At 41.7% G+C, this 23754-nt stretch overlaps 1 protein-coding gene across 1 annotated transcript; it reads left to right on the top strand.

The window, feature by feature from the left end:
* The first annotated feature begins 6549 nt into the window (after positions 1-6549).
* On the top strand, positions 6550-17986 carry LOC149303678 (uncharacterized). Its single transcript, XM_089480520.1, has 3 exons — positions 6550-7045; positions 12247-15065; positions 16492-17986. The coding sequence occupies exons 2-3, from the start codon at positions 12370-12372 to the stop codon at positions 16652-16654; spliced, it is 2859 nt and encodes a 952-aa protein (XP_089336646.1). The 5' UTR covers positions 6550-7045; positions 12247-12369; the 3' UTR covers positions 16655-17986.
* Positions 17987-23754: the final 5768 nt, after the last annotated feature.

Here is a 23754-nt window from a genome sequence, read left to right as displayed (position 1 = left end):
CAGTACACACTACAATAAGGCTTGAGCTGGGAAAGAACAGGATTCTACTCTGGAAGATGGCATTGTAGCTAAGGCCCTGTCTGCATGGACCAAAGAAATGTTTTCTTCCCATCCTCTTGGGGGGGGGGGGGATTCTGGACTATGCATGGCCAAAACCCAAGTGTGGTGCAAACAGTACAGACAATATTTGGCATCTTCAGTGCCAAACCCAGAGTATATCCCCCTTAAAATCAAGTAAAATAAGTCTTTGCTTCAAATCTTCCTGGAAGACCCTGAGCCCTCCATTCTAATGCGGGACAGCTATTTAAAACATGTCCTGTTGTGCTACACAGTGTGCCCACAGCAGCAGCACATCATTCACTCTGAGATCAGCAGCCTCATCTCTCACCTGGAGATAACTCATGAAAACTGAAGACTCAGGACCACGTCTTGAGACCTGGCAGCCCAAGGCACATGGTGGTTATCCCATCGGCTACCAGGATCTCTAGGAGGAGTTTTGGACTGCGACTCTTTGAGGCCAGGGTTCGATTCCCAGTTTGGCGATGAAATCCATTGGGTGACCTTGAGCAAGTTACACTCTCTCAGGCTCAGGGGGATGCAGTGGCAAACATCTTCTGAACAAATCTTGCAAAGAAAACCCCATGAAAGGTTCACCTGTGGGTTGCCATGTCAGAAATGACTTAAACACACATAACAAGAAGAAGAACAAAAACTACCCACTGCTATGGGGCACCCCAACAGCCCCTGAAAGAATAGTCTTCCCACTCAGTAGCCCATGAAGCAGACTGCCCTTTGGCTGGTGGAGGAGAGGCACTATAACTCGGGAGTTTATCACACAGGAGGAATTTCTCTTAATTTTGAATGAAAAGAAAGTGGGGCCAGAACGCATTCACATGAATTTGCTAGTTCAGCGAATTTACGTGAATTCAAATTGCATTCGAACTGACTTCCCACTGCCCGAAAATAGCTTGCCATTGCCTGAAATTGCATGTGATCACCTCTCACACAATAACGTGAAACCCCATGATTGCATTCGGACTGACTTCTCATTGTTTTTTGTGGGTTTTTTGGGCTATGTGACCATGTTCTAGAAGAGTTTCTTCCTGACGGTTTGCCAGCATCTGTGGCTGGCATCTTCAGAGAAATCTTCCCATTGCCCGAAATTGCGTGTAGTAGTCTATCACGCAATAACATTAAACCCCATAATTGTGTTCGGATTGCCATTGGATTATACTTCCAGTTTCCCTTGTCTGATAACGTCTTCTGTGTTTGGACTACTTTCCTCTAGTTCAAATTACATCCATTGATCACTTAGATACTATTTAGTAAAGTCTGCTACTCAGTGGTTGATATTAGAACTGCAGATTTCAAACATATTTACATTACAGTACAGCGGACCCTTGTTATACGCTGAGGTTTGGTTCCAAGATCCCCCATGGATAACAAAATCCGTGGATGCTCAAGTCTCATTAAATATAATGACATAGCAAAATGGTGTCCCTTATAAAAAATGGAAAATCAAGATTTGATATTTGAAGTTTATACTTTTTTTAAAAAAAATTCAAACCATGGATGCTTGAATCCATATATAAAAAATCCGTGTATAAGAAGGGCCGACTGTAATTTATTTTAAAGACCTATTTACAATCAGCTGCACACCTATAGCTCCTCTTTAGAACCTGAAATGCCAATTTTCAGATGTCTAGGTTTTATAGTGTTGGAGCTATGGGTCTGACAGATACACACACATACATTTTTACTACTGTAAATTAGTTTTGCGAGAGCCTTGGGTAACCTTTGGAACGTGGGCATCAGTATATACCAGCATTAATTGGGAGGACTCCAGGTTTTGGTTGAATGAAGATGGTTTTATTTTAAAAAAATACTCAGAGTGCTATAAGCGGTGGATCTGTAAAGCATTTTGAATGAATGAATGAATGAATGAATGAATGAATGAATGAATAAATAAATAAATAAATAAATATAATTTGGACATGACCTCCATCCTCCCGCCTTACTTTCCCGAAATGGACTGATAAAATAAACTGTCAAATGGTTCTAGAGTGCTTTGGAGAATTGAGGTTTTCCGCCTTAAAATTATCATCTTGACTCCATTAAATTTTGAGTGCATGGATTTTAAATTGGGATATTTGAAATTTTATGTTTGCATGATTTTAATGTGTTCTGTGTTTATGTGTTTTAACCTATGTGTTTAAATGGTTTTATGTGTTTTAATCTGTTTAATTGATGTTGTACCTCCCCTCGAGCTTTGGGGAGACGTGGATAAGAAATAAATTATTATTATTATTATTGATGTTGTAGTAGTAACAACTTTTGAGGGCCGATGAAATGTATTTAAGACCTAATATCTGAATTAGGTCTTTTCAATCCCCTTTCTTTCCGTGCCATGTCTTTCAGAATTATAAACCAGAGGGCAAGTAGGGACTGTTTTATGATTAAACTTTTTAATCCGCTGGGGGAGACATTTTCAGCTGAAATGTAAGGTAAAAAACTAAAGCTATGTAATATATTACAATACAAAAAACTTAAAGAGGCATATAGTCTGGCAACCTCTATATTCAGGTTGCACCTATTTCCTTATATTTATGAACATAAATTTACTTGCACGTTATACATCTATTCCACACCAGCTATTGCACATATAATGAGTCTGTGGTTGGGAGCTGAATCCTTAAGCATTACACTATTTAAGCATTCATACCAAATAGATGTCCTCAAAAGATGAACACGTGGGGAAAAATACAATGATTTATTACACAGAGGGGCAAAATTAGGGGCTTTCCTTCTTTTTTCTTTATCTATTGATTTTTAAAATCGCACTTTCATTTTTATTTTTAAAATCCACACAAAAAAGGGGCAGTTGGAGAGCATCTAATTTATGAATTAATATTTTGTGGGAAATAGTGTTCTTGAGCAGGTATCCAAAAAGGAGATAGTTTGGCCTATGAAAAGGGGTGTGTGTGTGTGTGTGTGTGTATTTTCTCCTGCTATGGCTTGCCTGGTTTGCCCCAGAATATTTCCCACAAATATGAGTGCATAAGGAGAGTTTATGGCAAAATAAATATGCAGTACATAGAAGAAGATGGAATGTGGGACGTACAGATGTATGCGCTCTCAGGTGTTTTGTGTGGGTACACACATACATATATATTTGTGTAAATCCACTGCGTAACCTTGGCAAGTCACACTCTCTCAGCCTGTACAATGAGAGAATTGCACCCTTATCTCCCACCCTCATCTCCCTCTTGGAGATAACACATGAAAACTGAAGAATGAGAACCAAGCCTTGAGATCTGGCAACCCAAGGCACATGGTGGCTGTCCCGCCAGAGTGAAATCACAGCTACTAGGAGCTCTAGGAGGAATGTTGGACTGCGACACCTGAGACCAGGATTCAATTCCCAGCTCAGCCATGAAGCCCACTGGGTGACCTTTGGCAGGTTACACTCTCTCAGCCTCAGGTGAAGGCAATGGCAAACCCTCTCTGATAAAGTTTGCCAAGAAAACGACATAATAGGTTCGCCTTAGGGTTGCAATAAGAAACAACTTGAAAGCACATAACAACAATATATGTGTATGTGTGTATATACGTGTGTGTGTGTGCGTGTGTGTGTATATATATGTGTGTGTGTGTGTGTGTAGATATATACACATGAACACATGTTAAAAACAAGACTAGGACCGCACATGGAAAGCTAGGATGTTGCCGAGAATTTCTAGGTATTTTACAGAGGTTTCTGTTAGCAGTGGAGAAACATTTAGCTTTCTCTGTCAGAGATCTCTGGTGCCATGACAAATCCCATCTGTCCCATAGCCATCTGTCAGGGATGCTTTGATTGTGACTCCCTGCATGACAGGGGGTTGGACTGGATGGCCCTTGTGGTCTCTTCCAACTCTATGATTCTATGATCCCAGGATTCCACAGTCTTGAGCCATGGCAGTTAAAGTAGTGTCAAACTGTGTGAATTCTGCAGTGTAGATGCAGCCAGGGTGGTTTTGAGAACACACTCCCTCTGCCTAATGCTTGTGTGTTCAAAATCACAGTCTTAGAAGACTGGGTCCCCCCCATTTAATCAGAAAAATAACACAGGTTTTGTCAGCATCAGCATGAGATGTCCCGTCCCCCCCAAACGGCAGCTTTACAACTACTGTTTGTTGTTCAAACATGAACCCTAGACTGATTTCCCATAAACATGACCACATACATTTACTGTGAAGTTGTGCATTCCAGGAAAAGCTTTGCCTCTTGATTCTTAGGTAGGTAGGTATGTAGACAGACAGACAGATCTGGACTGCATGACTTCCCAGCAAACTTAAGTGCACATGTTTATAGGAAATCAGTGTAGAATTCATGTTTGAATACTATTCTTTACTGCTAATGGAAACCCCTGTATAACACCTAGAATTCTCAGCAACATCCTAGCTTTCCATCTGCAGTACTATCATTCTTGTTTTTAACACGTGGGGTATTCAGCCATGCGTTCTCCTAAGTGGGCCATGCAATGGTACAGTCTTAGAAAAGCCTGAGCACTTGATTTCCTCCTGAATGTGTAATCTGGCCCTTGGGCTTTGCAAGGATCAAGAGGGGCAAATGCCTACTTAAGCATGAAGCTTGTTGAGCAGTGTGGGGCCAGTCACTCTCTCAACTCAAACCTACCTCACAGGGCCCGGGGTGATGTGAGAATAAGGATGGACATATAAGAGTGAGATTAAAAAAGTAACAACACACACCTCTCAACAGAATGATGTATTGCATGGGAATGGCTGCATTCACGCTGCAGAAATAATCCGGCTTGATACAGCTTTAACTTCCATATCTCAATGCTATGGAATTCTGGGAACTGTAGTTTGTTGTGGCAACAGAGCTTTGCTGTGCTCTGATGCTACAACAAACTAGTTTCCAGAATTCCATAGCATTGAGCCATGGCAATTAAAGCAGTGTCAAAACTGGATTATTTTTGGAGTGCAGATGCACAGCCAATGTGTGTAGTTAAGTCCCCATGATTGTTGTTGTTGTTGCAATAAAATTACTTTGGTTGGAGAAATAACAGGAGGGAGAATGGGCACTCAGTCTTTTCCCCACTGTTTATTTTTGCTCAAAGTTGTCCCCTTTCACTGATGCTTTATGAACAGGAAAACTGTCCGATGTGACAAAAACAATGAAGAATGAAGGGGGACATACACCCTTCAAAGATGAGAACTGCTTCCCTTTCTTGGATTACATTAACAACAACATTCAACACCTACTGAGGCAAGAGATTATTACTTCCATCTATTTGTGTACACAGCATCCACCTTTTGTTTTGTTATGGCATCTAACTTTGGTTGCATTGCCAAGTTCATATTTGATCGTCCATTTTATAATGTTTGGATTGTCATTGTTTCCAAACAAATAAAACATGACCAGATGCAACGAAAACATAATAAAAAAATAAAATAAAAGCACAGCCCTATGAAAATCCTTTCTATCATGTGAATTATTAGCAGAAGGCCTGCCTAAATATGATGGTGTTTCCCTGCTAGCAGGAGAGCAAAGAGAGGTTTGCATGCATGTATATATGTATGTCAACTTAAGCTGACACTGTATCTGCACTGCAAAATTAATACAGTTTGATGCGGATTTAATTGCCATGAGTCATTGCTATGGCATTCTGGGATTTGTAGTTTTGTGAGACATTCTGCCTTCTCTGTCAGAGTGTTCTGGTGCCACAACAAACTAGAAATCCCAGGATTCCATATCATTGAACCATGGCAGTTAAAACGGTAGCAAACTGTATGAATGCTGTAGTGCAGATGCGGTGAGGGTGGTTTTGAGAACGCACCCTCTCTGCCTATTGCTTGTGTGTTCAAAATCACAGTTTTAGAAGACTGGGTTTTCTTTTTAATTAAATTTCATTTAATGAGAAAACATACTGAGGTTTTGTCAGCATGAGAGGTTTTCCTCCCTCCAGAATGGCAGGTTTGCAACCGTTGTTTGTTGTGGTGTGCCTTCTGACTCACGGTGATCTTAAGGCATCCCTGGGGATTTCTTACCAAGTTTCTTCAGAGAGGGTTTGCCATTGCCATCCTCTGAGGCTGAGAGAGTGTGACCGGTCCAAGGTCACCCAGTAGGTTTACGTGGCCAACCAGGGATTCAATCCCTGGAGAAACACAGTCCAACACTCAAACCACTACACCATGCTGGCCCTGCCTGTGACCATGTTCTAGAAGAGTTTCTTCCTGACGTTTCGGCAGCATCTGTGGCTGGCATCATCAGAGAATGCCAGATGTTGGCAAAAGGTCAGGAATAAACTCTTCTAGAACATGCTCACATAGCCCAAAAAACCCACAAAATACTCTTGTAGATGTAGGTAATGTAGAAAAACTGAGGTATGAAAAAAAAACACCAGCCCAGGGTTATTCTGGGCAAAAGCACAGCTACTTCCTTGTTTTCTCTTTTTTTCCTCTCTCACAAGTTTCACTTTCCAAAAGGCACACCCTTCCCATAGAGGAAACAGTTGCATTTTTTAAAACTGAAAATCCTCACAGCAAGGGAAGAGATAGTGAAAGCATCTGAGGGGTGTTTGCATGCAGAAAAAGAGAAAGAAAGGTGAATTCTGTCCCATTTCCACTGCAAGATATTCCAGGGTCTGGTGTAGGATGGCAGGTTTGCTGTTAGCGACAGGTCCAGCTGGCAAAACAGATTAAGAGGAAGGAGGTCAGGAAGAACTGATGGGATTGGAATGAATGGGTATTTCCCACCACTGTGTTGCGGGTTGTGCAATAACAGTGCACTGCCACAAAAGCAGAACTCCCAGGCTTTGAACAGCTTTGAGCAGCTACACTGTCAAGCTAAAACCAAACAGCAAACCTTCTCCCTTTCATCTCTTACACTCTGGTGCATTTATTCATATTTGCATGTATGAGAGAGATTGTGTGACAGTATTAGGCAGTATGAACTGATCAAGTGTATTCATCAAGTACTGTATTAGGCTCAATGAAATCATCTCTGGACTTCAAAACCTGTCGACATGTGCCTGGAACTGGTATGAACCTCTTTTCAAATTGATTCAGTTATGTTCCCTTTAGGTTTCCTTCTGAAAAATGCTCCTTTACAACAAACAAATTGTTTTAGCAGTGGACCTTTGAGGTATTTTTTGGTTGGTTGGTTGGTTTCTTCTTAGTCCTCCTAATACTTACTTTTCATTTTTGGTGGGAGATAGGAACTAGCTAGTTAAAAGTTATCAATTAAGTTGAGAGAACCTTCTCATTGGCATCTCCTTGCCACTGTCAGGCAATACTTTTTTTTTAATCTGCAAGCCTTGGTGCTTAAATTATGGGTGCATCTACACTCTAGAAATAACACAGTTTAAGGACTGTAGCTCCATCCTATGGAGTCTTTGGATTTGTAATTTTACAAGGTTTTTAGCCTTCTCTGCCAGAGAGTGCTGGTGCCTCACAAAATTTCCAATCTCAGGATTCTAAAAGGTGGAACCATGGTAGTTAAAAGTGGTGTCAAACTCCATTATTTCTGCAGTGTAGATGTACCTTATGTGGCAGAAGGGTGTTTCGAACATATTGTGCTGTGCTTTTACCTTCCTATCTTTTGTTTTAAAATGTGTTTAAAACTGTTTCAACTCCATGTTTTAACTATAATCCCTTTAATAGAATTGTTTGTTTAATCTTTAAATTGTTTTCGAACTTTTGTAAAATAAGATTTTAGCTGGACTTTTGACCCTGAACAGATAGGCGGAAAAAGACCGCTTCCAGGTGTCCTCAGTGCATGCGCTTAGACACCACACGTCCCGATAATGCTGCCCAGACATGGGTGGCTTCATGACACTCCAATGGCATGGTGTTTACACGCCACCGGAGTGTCATCAAGCTGGCTTCAAGCCACAGTGGGGCAGGAAAAGCTGGCTTTTCACCGGATGAAAAAAGAGGGGATCTCATCTGTTCCTTTTTCGGCTGGCTTCAAGGCAGATTAGGGCTGCGGCATCTATTTGCTGCAGCCCCAATCCATCCTCAGAAGGGGTGGCTTCAAGCCACCTTTTCCTGCCTATCTGTTTCCCCCTTTTGTTTCAGCCTTTTGTAAGCCTTTTTAAGTTCTTGTGGGTATAAATTAATTACATAAATAAATATACAGTCAGCTTGTGCCATATGTGGGTTTCCCTTCTGCAGCTTTCAGCATACGCTGAAGCCGTGGTACAATTTAATGAATGGTGTGCGCACTGCGCCGCATGCATATATCCCATTGTTTTCAGTGGGCTGCGAGCATACATGGTTTTCTCCTTACGCGGAAGGAGGGTCTGGAACAGATCTCCTGCATAAGGAAAGGACAGACTGTAGTAAGAAAATTAAGTGGGAAATCTTCTAACAAAAAGATTTTTAGATTGTAAGCCTGAGGACAGGGAACCGTCTAATTAAAAAGATTGTATGTACAGTGCTGTGTAAATTTACCGTGCTATATAAATAAAGCTTAATAATAATAATAATAATAATAATAACAAAATGGTAAATTTAGTTAGTTTTTTTTAAAATGTAATTGATTAGTTTAAATTAGAATTTCAGGATTAACCTAATTCCAGAATTATGTAATTTATTAATTAAATTAGAAGCACTGCTAAAGAGTCAACAAATCTTACATTTCCTAACAGGTTCTTTACCCAAAGCCTAGTTTTATTTGTACAGTATTTACAAAATTACCTCTGCTGTTTGTTAGTCCTTCTGTGTTCGTTTAGGCCCGAAAATCCAAACCACTTAGTTCTGTGATTGATCAGAATATGATAGTTCAGTTAATTCTAAGATTGAAATATTTTAAACCAACAAGTATAAAGTCAATTTGGAAGGGGAGGTTTTGTTTTATGTTCTACTCCACATGAAGGCACATTACCTGTTCCGGGTAGCTGAATTTCGAAGCTCTTAAGTCTCAGAATTTTGCTGGAATCCATGGGAGAATCAATAAGCTAAACAAAACATTGGTGAACTGAAATGATATTATAAAGAAGTGAGGAAAGCAAAAAAAGAGTTACAGTATTTGGTCGGGTGGGTGAGAAATGGGGTTTTCAAAAAGTAATTCAATTCTTTCTCTCCTAAGAAAAAGGCATGGGTAGCAAAATGATGGACAGCATTTTTCTGCTTTGTTCGTTAAACAACACATGAACATAATAGTTAAGGTTTTTCCCTCTCTTTTAAAGTAAATGCATCTGAATTAGATTTTTTATCTGATTAAACAAATAAGTAAACATTTTAACTCTTCTCTTCTAACTTTCCCATCTTTTCTACTAACTTTCCCATATTTAACGGGAGGTAAGAAACTTTTCAGAAACAACACCCTGATAGGTAATTTCTTTCAGAGATTGGGCTGAGGTTCATATCACTGGGCATCTGTCAAAGTTTATGCTATATCTTAATTTAAAAAATATAATTCAGTTCATGTTTCTGCTGATTATAACCTCCCAGATGTTCCTTGGATCACCTTCTCCTCCCTTTTGCTCTTGCCAAATACTCACCTGCCATTTCTGAATATCAAATTAGGCCAGGGGTGGACAAAGTGAAGCCCCCTAGATGTCGCTGGACTGCAGTCTCCAGAATTCCTGATCATTGGCTTTGGTGGCTACAGCTGATGGGAGTTGCAGTTAAACAACATCTGGAAGGCTGTATGTTGTCCATTCTCCCTAAAGTAGTGGTTCCCAAGCTTTGATCCTCCTGGTGTTTTGGACTTCAGCTCCCAGAATACCTGGACATCAGTCATAGAGGCTGGGCTTCTGAGAGTTGAAGTCCAAATACCTGGAGAACCAAAGTCTGGGTATCTCTGCTCTAGATCAGAAAGCTATGTGGAAGCAGTTAATGTGCACATTCTATAAACTGCTTTGGCAAGTTATTCTCAGGACCTTAGCCAACCCTATGTTCCATTGTGTTGGAAAAGCCACTGAAGATTTATGCAGTTCTCTCTGATGGGGAGATCGGAGTTGAGTTAGTTACTTCTCCTAGTCTTAAGCATGGTGTAATGAGTTGACTAGTGTGTTTGTCAAGCAGTCCAGCACATGGATTAGAGTCTAATCCATGTGCTGGATTCTTTGGCAAATATGAACAATTCTGTACAGCTATGCAATTTCAGTCTCAAAACAAAACAGGACAGGACACAGTCCAATAAATCGGATGCTTGCTTAGGTCTCAGGCTGGTCTCCTAGTACAAAACTCATGTTTAGCATGTGGCTCTGGGCCTCATCCTGCCATTCTCTGACCTCAAAGCTATTGTTGAATGAAGGCTGTGTTAACTGCAGTTCTTCCTCATTTGGTGTGTTTTCTTCACACTGTCCATTGTACTGTTCTCAGTCTCTCGCCTCTGTCAGATGTTCCTCTCTTCTTTATAATTTTCTCTCACATGTAAGTATAAAAATAGTCTCCACAGAATTCCTTTGGTAACTTCTTAGAGACAAAAAGAAATTCCGCTCCATGAAGACAATGGAGGGCTACATTAATGGTTTCCATAAAGTGAACATGGGTTACTCTCTTCACACATACATACGTTCATTCTATCCAGGTTTAGCTATGCCCGTGACCTCTACTCTGTGTTTGAGAAGATTATTGTATAGGTTGAGTCTCCCTTATCTGAAATGCTTGAGCCCAGGCCCCAGAATTGTTTTGGATTTTGGATTTTTCCCCCTAGATTTTGGAATATTTGCATATACATAATAAGATATCTTGTAGATGGGACTCAAATCTAAACATGAACGTTTCGTAGGTTCTTATATACACAGCCCGAAGGTAATTCTATACATAATATTTTTAATAATTTTGTGCATGAAACGAACTTTGTGTACACTGAACCATCAGAAAGCAAAAGTGTCACTATCTCAGCCACATGTGAAAAAAACTTTGGGATTTTGAAGTATTTTGGGTTTCAGAATTCCAGATAAGGGAGAGTCAATCTGTACCTGGCTACAAATTAGGATTACAAATTACAGGACAGGTAAGGGGATTCTCACACACATTTCTACATGTGTACAGTTTGAACACATACAAGTACAGTGTAACATGGGAAGACCTCTCAGAAGAGTTATTAATTGCATGAATGATGACAACTGCACTTCTAGAATATAAACAAACAGTGTCCTGAGCCCTGTTTTATCTTCTTGCTTATGAAGATTCCCAATTTTCTCTCCCCTTTCTCTGTTATCTCACTGGGAGTGAATGTTAACTGTACTGTGTACTCATCAGGACAGGGACCTGACTCCTTGAACATTTGTACAATGAAATAAATAATAATACATCTAGTGCAGAGCAACAGAGAAGGCATCTTCCTCAAGCTCTGATGAGCAGTCCTGAAACTGAGAGAAAATAAAGGAAATGAAACCATTTAAGGTTGCATTCTCAGGAGAGACTGAAGGCACTCTGCCATTCGTAGCAAAGTAGCAAGAAGTGGTTCCCGCTCTCTGCTAGGTACAATGCTGCAAGCAAGTCTTGTGGCCATTGACACATCACCTAACAAAAGAAATCCATCACCATGTCTTTTGGTATTTTTTCAGAGGACAGCTTACATTTAGTCTTGCTAGAACTATCAGGGGACTGTCAAACCAAGACAAAAGGACTATCTTCTGGAAACTTCAAAGAACACATAGTAGTGATAGTCTTATGAAGTCTTATGGAATTCTGGGATTTGTAGTTTTGAGAGATATCAAGCCTACTCTGTCAGAGAGCTCTGTTGCCACAACAAACTACAAATCCCAGGTTTCTGTAAGATAGTGCCATAGCAGTTAAAGTGGTGTCAAAAAGTGCATCATTTTTGCAATGCAGATGCAGCCTCAGTCTGGATCCAACCAACTGTATAAGTATGACATGAAATGCATAAAAATAATGAAGTTTGAGACCACTTTAAGTACTGTACCACCATCCTATGGAATACTGGGATTTATAATTTTACAAGGTCTTTAGCCTTCTCCACCAAAGAATGCTGGTATCACAACAAATTACAAATCCCAGGATTCAGTAGGATGGAGCTATGGCAGTTAAAGTTGTGTCAAATTGCATTATTTCTGCAGTGTAGATGCACCCATGGTCAGTCATGTCTTGCAGTGAATTATACTTATGACTTTTAAGTATTATGTTGCACTACCACATTGCTTCTCTGAACATGAATAACATGTCTTATAGCAACTCTGTGTGTACATGAATCCAAGTACTAATTTATCCACCATTCTACCCCTAACTTACCTAAATGGAACATGTTACATTCTTGTTACAGGAACACATGGAATTACTTCATGACAATCCTCATTCATTTTGCAAGACAGAGAATGATTCTTGTATGACAAAGCCAACAGTATATGAAATGTAGGTGGAAGACACACAGAGCTTCTATCTCATCATGCCTCATATTGATCTGGTTTCCATGAAGCTCTGCATGCTACTAGCCCTGTTCACATGGTCACACTGGGGTGCTGATACTTTTGGACTCAGTCGCTGTATTCTTTCCCCAAAAAGAGTGGGCCTTGCTCTTTGTACTGGCCGGGCCATAGCCAACCTGAGTTCTGCCATTTCTCTTCTACCCAACTCCACTGTTTGGCTCAATGCTTCCCACAACATTGTGGAGGATCTCACCTCTTTGACCTTCCTCCATCTTCCTTACCTACTGGAAATTTATCTTGACCACAACCTCATATCTGACATTGAATCAAATACTTTCCAAAGCTTGGGAGACCTGGAAGTGCTTGATTTGAGTTGGAATCAGTTGGCATCTGTGGGCCCCTCTATGTTGACCAACCTGAGGAATCTGCGTGAGCTGCATTTGGGTCATAACAGAATCACCACACTGCACCCCAATGCCCTCATGTTCCAGATTTCTCTCCAGGAACTTCATCTCCGCTCCAACAATCTCTCCAGTCTGCAAGAAGTGGCAACAGCTGTGAAAGGCTTACTGAACCTCACTTTCCTGGATCTAGATTCAAATCAAATCTCCACCCCATGTATGGACCCTGGCTGGGTCACTTTGCCTGTCCTGAAAAACCTCAGCTTAAATAGCAATGGCATTTCCAGGCTGGACTTATCCAACTGCTCCTTTCCTAATCTTTTGCAATTAAATTTAACCTGTAACAACATATCAACAGTGAAAGCTGGGTCCTTTCGCACCACACCTTCTTTGGTGGAGTTATCCTTGGACGTGAATCCTTTACATATGTCCCAGCTTATAAATGCTTCTCTTCCTAATCTGACCATGTTACACCTGTCCAGTATGAATCCATCATTACATGACAACATTCCAGCACTTTGCTCTGTCTTACAAAGCCTGCCATTTTTGACCTCTTTGGACATCAAGCATTCCAAGATTAATGATTTTCAACTAAGCCAGTTGGGTTCCTGCTCTAACCTCACATGGCTAGATTTGTCTACCACAGAGTACAAACACCTGAAAAATGGAACTTTCAGCAGGTTTGAGAACTTAGAATTCCTCTCTCTGGATAAGTGCAAAATTCTAACACTCATTCCTAGTGTCTGGGCTAAGCAGATGCGATTACGTACACTAATCCTGAAAAGAAATTCTATCACCGAGTTGCCACATGATGTCTTCCGTCCGTTGCCAAACTTGAGCTATCTGGATCTTTCAAAGAACCACTTGACCAATCTCCAGCAAGGGTCTTTTTTTGGTATGTCAGCACTGCGGACACTCATCATGCAGGGCTGCCAGGTTACGGCTGTTACCCGTGCCACTTTCCATTATGCTAGAAAAATGGAGTTCTTGGACTTGAGCGATAACAGTATAAGATTATTGAAAGATCGCGCCTTTCTGCTCAATCACGTAAAGACTGTTCTGCTTTCAAGAAACAGAATCCTCACAATTAAAAGAAAGGCATTTCTTGGTCTCACATCCCTGAGGTACCTCTCCTTGGATCATAACGACCTTTACAAGCTGTCTCTGAAAGTCTTTGCACCCCTTAAAAAACTGGAAACCTTAGACCTCAGTCACAACCGCCTCTTTACCTACAATCGGTTTGATTATCCAAGCCCATTTGTAGGCCTCTATTCACTTCGTGAGCTGGATCTTAGTTTTCAGATCCCTAGATCACCCATCTGCCCCCCAGAAAAACTCTTTGGAGGGCTGGATCATCTACAATACCTCTCCCTAAAGGGCAACCCCAGGATCTTATTCCTTAACCTTTCGTTCATCAACCTAACTAGTTTAGACACTCTGGACCTCTCAGAAATTGAGCCAGATAGGAATGGCTCCTGGAAACTCCGTCCAAATATCTTCCAAGGTCTCAGTAACCTACATCAACTTTACCTAGAAGACAGTTCCCTCACAGATCTGCCTGCACAGGTCTTTTCTGGTTTGACATCATTGGAACAGCTGTCCCTGACCAAAAATGACCTTAGGAACATCAGCAAAAATGTGCTTGGTGGACTCTCCTCCCTAAAGTATCTGGATCTCTCTGGAAACCCCCTGACATGCTCTTGTGTGAATGCATGGTTTCAAAACTGGTCTGTGTCTGATCCAAATGTCCAGATACCATTATTGGATTCCTACCATTGCTTTGGGCCTGGTGCGACTGATCGTCTGTTTGTTGATGAAGACATGACTTACTGCTTTGTGAACTTGGGAATATACTTCTTTATTGCCACCACTGTGGTTATTCTCTTGTTCCAGCTTATAACTTTGATCAGTGCCAAGTTTGGTTGGACTCTCAGGCATGCTTATTACCTGTTGAGGGGCTGGGGCCAAAGGCAGCTGCGTCCAAAAGGACAGGATTACCAGTATGATGCCTACATTTCTTGTTGTGGCCAGGATTATGAATGGGTGGCAAAGAATGTTCTCGTAAAGCTGGAACAGGAAGGAGAACCCTGCTTCCGACTCTGTTTTGGGCCTAGAGATTTTGCTCCTGGGGAATATTACATAGAAAATGTGCAGAATGGAGTAAGTCGAAGCCGCAAGACCTTGTGCATAGTGAATAAGAATTACCTTGAAAGTGAATGGTGTTCACTAGAGATCCAGCTGGCTTGTTCCAAGATCTACTACCATGGGCAGGACCCTCTGGTTGTGGTGTTTATGGAGGAAATCCCAAATTACAGGTGAGCGGGGAGAACTCATCAGAAAGCGATAGGAACAAAAATGTTGAACAGCAAGGCAGAGCGTTTGTCTAGTTTGTTCCAATGGATGGGAGGGGAGCTGAGGGAACAAGCAAGTGCTAGAGAACTTTGGTGGGAATGTGGAAATAGGAATAAAAAAGGAGGTGGACATTCTGGTCACACAAAGGAATCTCATACAGCACTGTGCAATGACTAACATGATGGAGAGTGCAAATATCATGGTTTTTCTCACTTCTTTTCTCATAATACTCTCTCTCTCTCTCTCTGTATGTGTGTGTGTATGTATACACACACACACACACACACATAGTAGAGCCTCCACATTCACTGGGATTAGGGCACAGGATCCTTTTGAAAAAATGCAAATAAAAAGGCTATATTCTTTTTAACTGAGAAAACAACCTCTCTAGGAATCTCTAGGTCCCCTATGGCAATTTTATGGTGAAAATCTGCCAGAAGTTGACCATAAAATTGCACTGGAGGACTTTCAAATGCATAGAGAAGTATTCACTCTAGAAACCTCTAGGTCCTCCAGTGTGACATTTGGTAGAGGTTGACAATAAAGTCATGCAGTAGAACCTAGAGATTCCTAGAGAGAATGTATTAATCAAATTCGTGAATAATCAAATCCACAGAAGTCAAAGCCACAAATGTGGCCAACGGTGTGTGTGTAAACTACTGGACAGACAAGAATTTTTCCCCCACCCAATTACATAATTTGTTAGCTGCTGCAAAATGTGATAAGAGCTCTACAAGCTGAGTGTCCCTTATCTGAAATGTTTGCAACCAGAAGTGTTTTGGACTTTGAAATATTTGCATATACATAGATATCTTAGAGATGGGATCAAAGTCTAAACCTGAATTTATTTTATATTTCATATACACTTTATATAGATAGCCTGAAGGCAATTGTATACATTTTTTGCACATTTTTTTTTGCATGAAACAATGTTTGTGTAGCTTCAACCATTAGAAAGTAAAAGTGTCACTATCTCAGCCAGCCATGAAAAAGTTTTGGATTTTGGAGCATTTCGGATTTTAGATAAGGGGTACTCAATTTGTACCTTAGCGATAGCTTTAAAGAAGGATTGAACTCATTCATGGAAGATGGATCTGTCAGTGTCTATGTAACCATAATCTTTAAACAGAAGTTCAACATTCAAGGCCATATGTCACTATGTACCAGTTGCTGAGGAGTAACAGTGAAGAGAGTTATGTGCATCCTAATTGTAGATAGTTAATTGGTCACTGTGGGAAGGAGGATGCTGGAACAGATGGATTAGATGTTCCTCCTGATGTTCCTCTGTATTTAGATGTGTGTTTTGGGCTGAGTGTGCGTCCGTGCTTTTATGTGTGCATGCTTTGAAGAATGGAAAACTTTAAATTTCAGTCCTACATTCCTTTCTAGATTGTCTCCTTACCATCGCTTGAGGAAATTAATTAAACAAGAAAGCTACCTCACTTGGCCTGAAGACCCCGAGGCTGAAAATGTGTTCTGGACCAGACTGCGTGAAGCCTTGGACTACGGAGAGCAAGAACGAGAGGTCATGAAATTCAATGTCATTGAGTAGCTGGTGGCTGAGAAGAAAACATCATAGTTTGACTTACTGATATCAGTTGGACTTCTGTACAATGACAATAAGCAATATGCTGCTTAATGCTACCAACAATTACTGCATACTTTTGGGTATCATATTTTTCAAGTCTAAATGCTTCATTTTTTAAAAACTATTGTTGCATAAATGGCTTTCTAGTGTCATAATTTATGGTTTGTTGTTTTTTGTGTGCCTTCAAGTTATTTCCAACTTATGACAACCCTAAGGCTACTAACCTATCATAGGTGTTCTTGGCAACATTTTGCCAAGGGTTGGCCCTGCTTTCCTCTGAGGCTGAAAAAGTGTGACTTGCCCATGGTCACCCGGTGGGGTTTGATGGCTGAGCAAGGATTTGAACTCTAGTCTCCAGAGTTACAGTCCAACACTCAAATCACTATATTATGTTGGCTCTCTGGTTTATTGTTGGACACACATTTTTCTCAGAGGGTGGTCAAAATATTCAGAAGAAAACAAAGTGCTAAACTATTTAATATAGTGCTGTTTAACAGGATTGTGGTAAAAGTTAAAAACAAGAATTGTGATTTTAAATTAAAAAAAACTTTCTATTAATCAAGATTATTTCTGAATGTGGATGATAAACCTACAATAGAGGAGGGTCTGAATTATTTCTAATCTACCTAAAGTAGGATCCCTTGAATCAATGGCATTTACCTATGTGTTGACTTACCATTCAACAATTCATTGAATGGGTCTACTCTAGTTGAGACTAACCTTCAGGACTCCAGCCAAGGTTTATTGCTTTTAATATAATCACTTGCATGGTACCTTGAACTAATAATAATAATAACAACAACAACAACAACAACAACAGCTCAAAGGTCTGCAAATCACATTTAGGTTTCTGTCAAACTTGTCCGTTTTTCTAGTTTTAAAAGATATTCATGTGTGTTAATGTAGTCGGTTACTAATGACAATGCATTTGATTCTAAAGGAGGACCTGTGTTTAATCTGGATTTTAGGTCAGATCCAGTCACAGTTACCTTACTTAAATCCCACTGGAATCAATATGAAAATTACTATCAATTAGTAATCATGTAACTATATCCCTTTCATTTCCACTGAGATCTATCTCATGGTGTGGCCTTATGAGCATAGTTTGTTAGGATGCTTCTTTCCAAACCATCTGAAGACAACAGATGGATCTAACACTATCACTCTCCCTACTTTCCTTTGAATGTGTTTTAAAAATTGTTTTGCCCGATGATGAAACTTTTGCTGTTAAAAAAATGCAGAGATTTTTGTGCTTTAATTTTTTTTTTTTTTTGGGTTGGCCTAATAAAGATATTACCACAGCATGGATTTTGGAATGTATCTTATGATCAACATGGCTGCCCCTGCATTTGTATCACTTAAAGAATATCAAAAATTACCTGCCCACCAGTGGGATTCTACATTGGAGTGGTTAATGCCTTCTTGAATTGGGACATTATCTTATGGGGGATTATCCTTTCAACCAAAAGCTATCCACATGGGTTTTTGTTGACTTTACCTCACCTAGTACCTAAATTCATCTGGTGCACTGACAATATAGGATTGCAGCAGATTAAGTGGGATACATTGGCCGCATGGCAATCTTGGAGGGCCATGCATACACCTCACCATTCCTTACTCCTGTTTTTTAGTTTTTTGCCTCTGAATATTCCCAATTTAGCTACATTTTGAACCTCTCAGGGCCATTTTCTCATCTGCATCTCAGCAAGAATTCTGACCAAAAAAAAGGCCTTCCTGGACTGAAAACAGCCTGGGAACAGGGCAGAAGCATGGCAAAATTGTCCCGCCTACAGGACATTTTGAAGTAATGAAACAAATGTAGTTTTTGTGTGTAGGTGTTGATGGGTCCTGAGAAAGCCATAGAATTGCCTTGGGGGTTTTTGCATGTAGCCTGTGGACCACTCCTTCCATACCCCACATATATAGGCTGCTTGAGGAACTCAACAGTCTCTTTCTACAAAGGGACTGAATTCAAAACCTAGCCATGTTAGACTGGGAAATCAATGTGCAAAGGGATCATGTAGCACCTTTGAGACTAATTAAAAGGAGCCAGTAGTGTTCCTAGACTTGAGCCTAATTCCTCAGATGCACGAGGAAGCTTCTTTCTTTCAGTTAGTCTCAAAGGTGTTACAAGATCCCTTTGCCTGCAAAGGGGGTTGTGATCTTGACACCAGATTAAGACAGGTTTGAGGTTTCAAGGGGGTCCTTTGCATTCTCAAACAGAGACACGGATTTTATTTTTCTGTTTTCATCACCATTCTTAAAATCATAGAATCAGAGAATTGGAAGATACCACAAAGGCCATCCAGAGTTTGATAACCCTAATCTGATATCGCTGCCAACCTCGCTTCTCAAACCACTTGAAGACAGCTTGTAGACTATGCAATTCTAACACTGTCACTCTCCCCTCCTTTTCCCCTTCACTCTTTCTAAAAGCATCTTTCTTTGATTATGAATCTTCAGGTTTTGAAAGCTTGCAACATAGATACTTGTGCCTTTGGGGCTGACCTAATAAAAGGATCACCATAATATGGGTTTTGGAATACTGTCATGTTCAAGATGTCTCCGACCTATATTTCTGTGCAATTAGTCTGGGTGCAACTCACATTCGAGTGATCATAGCCATTCTAACATTCCCAGTTCCAAATCCTACTGGATTTAGGTATCATATTGCACTGGGCCTTTGCCTTGAGGCAGATGGGTTTTGGAGTCCTTGTTAGCATCAGATCCAGAGTTACTTTAGTCACCTTGTTGGATACCTTTTCCTTGGCTTTGCAGTTCTGAGGGTGTGAAAAGATCTGAAGGTTGAGATGGACAGGAGAGTGCATTTTCCTCTGTTGCTAACCTGCTTGTGTTGGGGAGTATGGGTTATGCTTACGCAATTTGATTTTCTCTGTTTTCATCTGCACAATATAACCCTTGGGAGATCATCTTCCATCAGCCTCAGCCTGGGGAAAGAGCACTGCAAACAAGGTGCCCTGTATGTCAAGTGATAGACATTTGGTTTAATTGCTGCTGAGAGATAAGTCTAGGCAGAATTTGTTTGGGACCCAGTTTTACTATGAAACAATGGCACTGACACAATACTGGACCCTGTCAATGAAAGGACTGGAATGCCTCTGTGCCGTGTACCATTTGCTGCATCATTTACCAGCAGTAAAGTTTAGCTATAGCAGTAATGTGTATGGTGGCATCAAAACAATCCTAGCAGAAACATGGAGCTACATTCTGGAACAAGACAGGAATAGATAAAAGTACTGAATTTCATAAGATGGCTAGGGGCCTAGGGTTGCCATAAGTCAGGACCTCCAAACCGGGACAAATGTAGGACAACATTTTCAAATGTAGGACATTTTATTTTTTTAATAAATGGAGGACAGCAAAAAAAATGGATGATTTTTTTTAAAAAATGTTAATATAAATGCATGTTTCTTAGGCATGATCAAAATGGAGGACATTTGGGCATTATTCCTAGACAGATGGCAGAAATGTACTTCCCTTTCTGGCCAACCCCCCCCCCCTCCATTCCAAACAGCACATTTGGGCACTGAACATGGCTTTATTTAACATGGCCTCTTGCATATTTCAGAGGCTTATTCCATAACCAAACTCTTTGCGTTTCACACTGAACATGGGTTCACGTGGCTATGCATATTGAATATGTCAAGATGGTTTAACAAGAAGTGGATTTGCCCTCGGTTTCAGGTGTCTTGAAACTATACTTCTCAGAAGTATGTACTTGGTCAAGGGACTTTGGTTTTTCTTCACTGCGCACGAGTTTGTAAAAATCAGAGCAACTTACATCGGCCGTGCTTCAGAAGCTGGCTGATATCACCATCATCACCATCACTATCATTGTTAAAGCAGACCTTTTAGCATTAAAAGCATCGAAAATACACAGAAATGCACTTTGGAAAGTCACACTGTCTCACCTTCAGAAAGAGTGAGTGCATGCCTCAAAAACCTCTTCCTCCTGCTGCTGCTCTTCCTCTCTCTTCCTCCTCTTCCTCCCTCTTCCTCCTCCTCTTCCTCCTCCTGCTACTCCCTCTTCCTCCCTCTTCCTCCTCCTGCTATTCCCTCTTCCTCCTCCTCTTCCTACCTCTTCCTCCTCCTGCTACTCTTCTTCTTCTTCTTCCTCCCTCCTCCTCCTCCTGCTACTCCCTCTTCCTCCCTCTTCCTCCTCCTGCTACTCCCTCTTCCTCCCTCTTCCTGCTACTCCCTCTTCCTACTTCTTTCTCCTCCTCTTCCTCCTCCTGCTATTCCCTCTTCCTCCCTCTTCCTCCTTCTGCTACTCCCTCTTCCTCCTCCTGCTACTCCCTCTTCCTACTTCTTTCTCCTCCTCTTCCTCCCTCTTTCTCCTCTTCCTCCTCCTCCTGCTACTCTTCTTCTTCTTCTTCTTCTTCCTCCTTCCTCTTCCTCCTCCTCCTCGCTGGGCCTGGGCCGGCCCACGTGGGGACCAGAGGAGGAGCTCCTCCTCTTGAGGCTGACTGACCAATGGGGGCAGAGTGGAGCTCCAACAGCCCGCCCCCTGCCAGCAGCCATTGGCCAGCCAGCCCCAGGAGGAAAAACTCCTCCTATTTAGCCCTGCAAGCGCGCGCAGGGCTATAAGAAGGAAGCTGCCAGCGGTCGGCAGCAGTGTTGCCAATTTCGCGACTTTCACACGAAAACGGTGACTTTTCAGAGCTTTTGGTGTGATTTCCGTGCCCTCCTCTATTTCAGTGCATTTTCGGCGACTTTCAGCTCCAGCCTGAAAGCTGCCTGCAGCATGCAACCAACCCTTTGGATTGTAACAGTTTCAGCCAATCAGAAAGAGGGCTGAAGAAAAAACACACTCTCTCTCTCTCTCCAACGACTCCCTTTGAGAGCCAGAACTTGTTCAGAACGGAGCAAAGAGCAAACCAACCAACTCTGGAATCACACTAACAGTTTTTTCAGCCAATCAGAGAGAGAGGAGGACAGTGATTGATTGCCCCCCCCCCCCTCAGGCATTCAGGCTCCGCTCCAGGCAAAGCGGCTGCTGGAGAGAGAGAGAGAGAGGCAGGCATTGGGCAAGCAACCAACCCAGGCACAAAGTGTTGCCCAGGAGGAGTGAGGGATTTGGCTGGCTTAATCCCAATTGCCTTGAATTTCCAAGTAAGCCATAAGTTTTAAGGCACACAGTCACAAAGGCAATAGTTGATAATGGTATCATGGGTTGATGTTGGGACTACTGTGTGTGCCTGAGAGTGACATTTGAATTTCTGAATTCCTGAGCTTGGGCAGAGTGCCCCAAGCCTACCTCTCAGGGTTGTTGTTGTACTGTGAGGAGGACCATTTGGGTCGATGGGAGGAAAATCTAGTAGGGAAAAAGTAGAAGAATGGAGGAGAAAAAGAGGTGGAAAGGTGCTTCTGAGCATGGGCAGAGCACCTGGGTAGAATAATCAGGGATGTGTTTATCTCCATCTTCCCTCCCTTCCATGGGCTGCCCTACTAGTTAGTTGTGTGATGTGAATGTGATGTCCCTGAGACTGTGTGTGTGTGTTAGTGATTAAATATGCCTCTGAGCATGGGCAGAGCACCTGGTAAGTTGGCATCCCTGCTCTGTCTTCCAAGAAGTTTGTTTTGTGGCTCTCTTTTTCGTTCTCTTTTCCACTGCCATCCATACTGCAGAAATAATCCAGTTTGGCACTGCTTCTAACTGCAAGGCTCCCTGCGATGATGGGATTCTGGGCACAACAAACCACCAAGCCCAGAATTTCATGCATGGAGCCCTGGCTGCCGGTAAAAGCAGTGTCTCATGTCACAACAAACTACAATTCCCAGGATTCCCTGGTTGAACAAGGGAATTGCCTGCACACTTCCATATCACAGCCCCAGAGAATGAGTCTACAGGATTCAGTGTTGCCAATTTAAGTCCAGTTCTTAAGCTGCATTTGGATTTGATAATGATAATAATGATAATAATAATAATGGTGATGATGATAGAGAGATCTTGTAGCACCTTTGAGACTCACTGAAAGAAAAGTTGGCAGCATGAGCTTTCCTAGACTTAAGCGTATTTCCTCAGATGCATGGGAATTGTAGTTCATTGTGGCACCAGAGCTCTTTCTCACAAAACTACAATTCCCAGGGTTCTCTAGCACTGAGCCAGGGCAGTTAAAGCAGTCTTAAACTGGTTTATTTCTTCTGTGTGTCTTGGACCCAACTCAGGCTGCATCTTCACTCCAGACTCCAGAGACAATCCAGTTTCATACTGTTTTTACTGCCATGGCCCAGTGCTATGAAATCCTGGGAATTGTAGTTTGTTGTCACACCAGAGTTTGCTGAGAGAGAAGGTTAAATGTCTCAGAAAACTAGAATTCCCAGGATTCCCTAGCACTGAGCCATGGCAATTAAAAGGGTGTCAAACTGGATTTATTTCTGCAGTGCGGTTGCATCCGAACACATTTCTATTTGGCACAAAGCTTCCTGAACCCCCTTCATGTCAAAATAAATATCTTAAAAGGACTGAAAGATTCTTTGTTTGGTTCAATGGTGATTTTGAGAGTTGAAATAAGTTACAATTATTTTTATTCAATTATATTTATGTTTATTTGCAAAACATCCGCCATTTTAACATTATGGGAATTTTCTGGGAATTGTGACTGAAAATTCAGTGTGATGTGAGGGGATTCAGCGGGTTTTGGACAAGCATTTCCGGGAATTATCTCCGAGGCTTGTTGGCAACACTGGTCGGCAGGGCTGCGGTGGCTGTAAGGAAGAGCGGCCAAAGGCACCGCCGTCTAACCAAACCGGGGGGGGGGGGGGTGCCCCGGGACCAAACCGGGACCAAACCGGGGCGGGACCGTGCGGAACAGTCCAAAAGCGGGAAAGGCCCCCCCGGGATATGGCAACCCTAAATACAGCACCACGCTCCCATTAAAAGCCTCTTAGTCAGCCATTCACCCGTGGATTTTTCCTGTCAGTAGACAGAGAGCAAGGGGGGGGGGTCTCTTGCCTTCCCTGCTTGCATCTGCTCAGCTGAGGAGATGCCCTTCGAAGGGATCAGGAACATCAGGACATCGTATTGGCTCCTGCGTCCCTCT

This window comes from Sceloporus occidentalis, unplaced genomic scaffold (genome assembly GCF_023333645.1).
Source record: "Sceloporus occidentalis isolate IW3139 unplaced genomic scaffold, rSceOcc1.0.p SCAF_14, whole genome shotgun sequence".
Lineage (NCBI taxonomy): Eukaryota > Metazoa > Chordata > Lepidosauria > Squamata > Phrynosomatidae > Sceloporus > Sceloporus occidentalis.
Note: the sequence above shows the minus strand (reverse complement) of the source record. Positions and strands in the feature narration are given on the sequence as shown.

Excerpts from the sequence above, each read along its gene's own strand:
- LOC149303678 (XM_089480520.1), top strand. The coding sequence starts at position 12,370 with ATGCCTCATATTGATCTGGTTTCCATGAAGCTCTGCATGCTACTAGCC. Across the intron at positions 15,066-16,491 it reads GAGGAAATCCCAAATTACAG|ATTGTCTCCTTACCATCGCT; the intron begins GTGAGCGGGGAG and ends ATTCCTTTCTAG.